At 58.8% G+C, this 5,424-nt stretch overlaps 1 protein-coding gene across 1 annotated transcript; it reads right to left on the reverse strand.

Annotated features, from left to right (window-relative positions):
* Positions 1-426: 426 nt before the first annotated feature.
* On the reverse strand, positions 427-4,293 carry CPN2 (carboxypeptidase N subunit 2). The gene has a single exon (XM_058189357.1). The coding sequence runs from the start codon at positions 2,735-2,737 to the stop codon at positions 1,280-1,282; it is 1,458 nt and encodes a 485-aa protein (XP_058045340.1). The 5' UTR covers positions 2,738-4,293; the 3' UTR covers positions 427-1,279.
* Between the last annotated feature and the right edge of the window lie 1,131 nt (positions 4,294-5,424).

Below are 5,424 nucleotides of genomic sequence, written 5' to 3' on the forward strand. Positions count from 1 at the left end.
CAGATGACAACTCACCCCAAAACCACGGATGATCTCACCCAGCGGCTTCATATAGATGTTGAACAGGAGAGGCAAGAGCACCGACCCCTGCGGCATCCCACACAGGAGGTGCCTCGTGGTCGATCTCTTGAAAAAGCACCTTTGGGATTCCCTGCACTCTGGAAGGAGAGATAGGCAGGAACAGGGACTCCCTCTTCCTTAAGGGGTTCCCTAGCTGGGGCCCTCAGCAACCCCATGGTGCCAAACTGGAGAGACACACTTTGGGGGGAAATCAATGACCAGGACGAGGGACATAATGGTTAGTGTAAGGGAGACCAAAGGCAGATCTGTCTGTAACCACTGCCTCTTGTAAGCCCCTTGGGTGCCCCTCAGCAAGCTTGGGGGGGAAGGGAGAGATGCAGATTTTTGTGAGACTGGTAATAACTGATTATAATGATTTATTGGTTTAGACAAAGCATGTTACATGTACTTTCGTTGGGTTAAACACTGGATTGGGTTTAATTCAGCCCCTGCAAAAAGTACACAACAATCACACAAATATTAAAATCCTGAAACATCATAACACCAACTATAATAGCAACAAACAAATATGTGTGAAATCTGCAAAAAGCAAAAAGAAATGTAAATGGAACAGGAGGAGGGGGGAGGAGAAGGCAAGGAGGAGGAGGAGGGGAAAGGAAAGGAAAGAAAGGGGGAGGGAAATGGAAATGGGAGGAGGAAACACAACAAGCCTAGCTAAAATGTAAAGGTCTTCAGAGCTGTCCCAAAAGGAATGAGGCACACATAGGGGTGGGGCATGTGCTGTTGCAGGAACCCCGAGGCTCTTCTCTAACAGCCTCCACCGATGATGAGGGACGAGAATCCGGCCGGCTGGCAGACGCAGCACAGAAAGCCTCGGATCCAGCGATCAGCTCTGTTGAAGGAGCCCCGAGGAACGGGGCCTGGGGAAGAGGAGAGAGGCTGCCTCTGTAGCAGGAGCTGGTCAAGGATTGGGACACACACACCCCCAGGCGAGCAACTTCAGCGCTTACTGGTGGCTCCCAGCCTTGGATCCTGCAGCACTTGGGATCGGCGCTGCCTGATCCGCGCCTGCCCACCTCAGCTCCCCGCCCTTCCTTTGCCCCGCTCAGAGGCAGGCACTGTCAGAATGTATCCGGCTGTCCAGCACAAGACCACCAGGCCGGGGTTTCTTTCTCCCCCAACCCAACCCCACCCCGTCCCCCTCCCGGCCCTCCTCTGCCGGAATGGGAAGGTCTGCCTTGAATGATGCCGGCAGCCTCTAAGCAACCCGGTCCAGGGCGCCTGTCTCTTTCGTGGGAGTCGCCGCTTCCCCTCGGCAGCGGCCACTGCTAGGCTGGCAGGGGCAAAGGAGCTGCTCCTCCCTCGCAGCCAGAAGTGTCCTGCCCTCCAAGGGGGCGGGGGCCCGGCAGAAGACGCGGGCGCCGAGCGGGTGGTCCAGAGAGCTCAGCCAGGCGGCCAGGGGGGCCAGGCGGCAGTCGCAGCGCCAGGGGTTGCCCTCCAACGCCAGGCTGACCAGGGCCTCGTTGGCGTCGAAGAGCCCCTCGGGCAGGCTCTGCAGCCGGTTGTGGGCCACGTCCAAGGCCTCGAGGCTGCTGAGGTTGGCGAAGGCCGCCCCGGGGAGGACGGCGAGGCAGTTGTGCCGCAGCTGCAGCCGGCCCAGCCCGGCCAAGCCCTGGAAGGTCCCGGCAGCCACGCGGCACAACCGGTTGTGGGCGAGGCTGAGGACTGACAGCTCGGAGAGATTGCCGAAGAGTCCCGCGGGCAGCTCCCGGAGCCGGTTGCGGGCCAGGGAGAGCTCCACCAGGCGGGGCGTCCCCCGGAAGAGCCCCGCGGGCAGCGCCGCCAGCCGGTTGCCCTGCAGCTGCAGGAAAGCCAGGCTGGGCAGCCCCGCCAAGAGGCCGGGGGGCTCCAGGAGGCCCAGGGCGTTGTGTTGCAGGTGGAGCCGCCGCAGGCGGGTCAGCCCCGCGAAGAGCCCCCGGGGCAGCTCGGTCAGCCGGTTCCCGTCCAGGAAGAGCTCCCGCAGGGCCGCCAGAGACCGGAAGAGCCGCGGCGGGAGGCGCGCCAGCAGGTTGTCGCTCAGCCGGAGCTGGCGCAGGCGCAGGAGCGGCTGGAAGGTCTCGGCGGGCAGCTCGGCCAGCCGGTTCTGAGCCAGGGAGAGAGCCTGGAGGCCGGGCAGCGGCTGGAAGAGGCGCGGGGGCAGCGCCACCAGCCGGTTGCCCTGCAGCTGCAGCGCTTGGAGCGCCGGGGTGCCGTCGAAGAGCCCCTCTTCCAGGGCTTCCAGCCGGCTGAAGCGGACGGCCAGCTTGCTCAGGCGGCCCAAGCCCAGCAGGGCCCCGCGGGGGAAGCTGGCCAGCTGGGCGAGGGCCACGTCCAGCTCCCGCAGCCGCTGTAGCCCCTCCAAGGCGCAGCCCGGGAGCGTCCGGAGCGGGCAGTCCAGGAAGGAGAGCTGGCGCAGGGCGCCGCCGCCGCTACGGTTGCCGCGCGGGGCGAAGGAGCGGCAGGGAAGGGAGCTCAGCGAGGCGCCCACGAAGAGCAGCCGGGTGGCCTCGGGGGGCAGTTCCTCCGGGACTCCCGAAACGTTTCGCCCCGAGCAGAAGACGGTGGCGCCGCCGAAGCACCGGCACTGGGACAGGCGTGTGCAGGCGGCGCTCCCCGGCGGGGCCAGCCCCGAGAAGGCCAGCAGCAGCAGCAACAGGAGGCCAGGCCGGGAGGGCATCCTTTCTGCCTGTGGAGGAAAGGCAGAAGCGCCGCAGTCAGACTGGGGGGGCCTCGAGGAAGACTCTGCCCTCGCTCTTTCCCACCCTTGGCGGCATCAAGATAGGTCACCCAGCTTTAAATCCCCAAGGCGGAGAAAGCCTTCCTTAGCTGCCCAGGGGAGGGGGAGTCACAGGGGCAGAGAAGAGCGAGGGGGTGAGAGATCCGGGACTGTGGGCGCCTCCACTCGTGGCAGCAGTGCCCCCCTCAGATGGACTCCATCTATCACTCACCCACAGGAGACTCGGGGGCTTTGCAGGAATGCAAAAGTCATCCAAACACCCACAGCCCAAGTGAAAACCGGAAGCATACAAAAACCGGATATAAAAATCCAAAAACCAGTCTCCAAAAGAATTCCCTGAAGATGCTGGCTTTCAGGAAAATGGCCAAGGGGGCGACTCGGATAAAAGCAGGCAGGTGGGCATTGCAGGGACTGGCTGTGTTCCAGGAAAGCAGCCCCTCTGTGCCTCAGCCCAGCTCCACTCCCCAAAATGGGGAGCCACCAAGGTTGGGCGGATGTTGGCAAGCTGTAAAGGTGAGTGCTGTAAGCTGCGCCTGGAAGGCTCTGGGTCCCTGGAGGGTCATCTGTTCCCACCCACAACTGCTGGGTGATGCCCTGCCCGATGCATTCCCAAGTGGTCTTTAAAGGCAGCCACCTGAGCATGTTTGGCGTGGTGTGAATGTGCCTAGAAACCAGGGGACAGTGAGTTCTAGGTATGGAAGCCAACTGGCAGACTTGGGGCCAGTCCCTATCTCTCAGTCCAACTCACCTCACAGGGTTGTTGTTGCAGAAAAAAATGGAGGTGCAAAGGGGACGGGATTAGGCTTGTTCTCTCCTTTGAATTATATACAAAAATGACAGGATGAAACATAATAATAGTACTGTCATCCTTCTAGACAAGCGTTGAGGAGGGCATGAGATGATGTGGCCAGGTCCAGGTAGGTAGGGCCACTACTGCTGCCTCAGCCAGTGTGACCCACCAGTGAGCTTTCTTATCAAAGAGGAGGCAAGCAAGGGGCTGCCTGTCCATTCTGCTCCTCCCCCGCCCCCCCCACAGGCTGAACAGATCTCTAGAGAAGATTTATTGCTCTCTACATGGGGCTTCCCTTGAAGAGCACCCGGAAGCTCCAACTGGTCCAGAATGCGGCCGTGCGGGTGATAGAGGGAGCACCCCGTAGCTCCCATATAACACCTCTCCTGCGGCTGCACTGGCTTCCGGTGGTCTTTCGGGTGCAATTCAAGGTGTTGGTTACCACCTTTAAAGCGCTCCATGGCTTAGGACCAGGCTATTTACGGGACCACCTACTGCCACAAACAGCCTCCCATCGACCTGTGCGCTCCCACAGGGAGGGCCTCCTTGGGGTGCCGTCGGTGAAACAATGTCGACTGGCGGCCTGATTAAGTAATTTTAAATGGGGTTTTAGTTTTTTGTATTATTTAGTTTTTAATATTTTGGCCACTATTTATATAAATTTTTAGTCTGTTTTTAATGTGTATTTATTGTATTTTTAATTGGCTGTTAACCGCCCTGAGTCCTTCGGGAGAAGGGCAGTATACAAATGCAATTAATAAATAAATAACAATAAATAAACTGCAAACTTTCCAATCAACTGGAAAGGCTTGGGTGGGGAGGTGTCCTGAGGCTCAGCAGGAGAGGGCAATGCGGCTGGGCCCATTGAGAATGCTGGCAGGCCCCCCAAGGAGGTGCCCCCAGAGGGAGGGCAAGGTCCCTTCTCTCCCATCTTCCAAAGGCAAGGGGCCAAACAATGGAACTTATCTGAGGGTCCCAAAGGCTGGAATGGGACACTGGGGTGCAACCAATGAGCTATTGTCAGCTGGGCAAGTTGTCCTAACTCTCCCATCCCCCACCGCCAGGCCTCCTGAACTGAAAGAGCAGCTGGACGAATCCTGGGAAGGTTTGCAAAACAGCTTGTTTGGAAGCCAATGTTTGAGGAGCCCTTGCTCCCCTCCCCTCTGCCCTGGCCAGGCCCTGCGTGGAAGGCAGGTTCAGTTCTGGGCAAAGGGCACCAGCCAACTGGTGCCAGTTTAGAGGAAGTCTACCAAGATGTATCTAGGAATGCTCAGCCCACCCAAGGTGCGGGGGGGGGGGAGATGGGAATAGATGGACTTCCCTTGGCTGCAAAGGGCAGACCAGAATGAGTGGATCCAAGTGCCCAGGAGGGAGCTCAGGGGAATTTCCTGACTCTTCCAGTGGAACAGGCTGCCTCAGGACAGGGTTCTCTCAGTGGTGAAATCTGAACCAATTTACTACCAGTTCGCTGGCTGTGCATGTGTGCTGCGCACACATGCGCAGTGCGCACCAGACACCAAATATGAGGTGCGCACACAGTGCACGCCAAAAGGAGGCATGCGGTAAGTAGAACAGCGCACGGGGTGGTGGTGATCAACTGTGGCACGCAATCTTTTTTTTTTAACTTTTAAAAGCATTTTTTTACAACCTATTCGGCTGTATCCCGCTGCCATCGCTACCAGATCAGCCGATTCGGTCTGAACCAGGAGCATTTCACCCCTGGGTTCTCTGCTGGAGGACTTCAGGGGCTGGAGAGCCCCTGTGGATCCTGAACAGAGCTAGTAGTTGGCTTTTAAAGTCCCCTCCAACTCCATGATGTTTATTTATTTAGGCACAT

Source organism: Ahaetulla prasina, chromosome 6, assembly GCF_028640845.1.
Source record: "Ahaetulla prasina isolate Xishuangbanna chromosome 6, ASM2864084v1, whole genome shotgun sequence".
Lineage (NCBI taxonomy): Eukaryota > Metazoa > Chordata > Lepidosauria > Squamata > Colubridae > Ahaetulla > Ahaetulla prasina.

Excerpts from the sequence above, each read along its gene's own strand:
- CPN2 (XM_058189357.1), bottom strand. The coding sequence starts at position 2,737 with ATGCCCTCCCGGCCTGGCCTCCTGTTGCTGCTGCTGCTGGCCTTCTCG.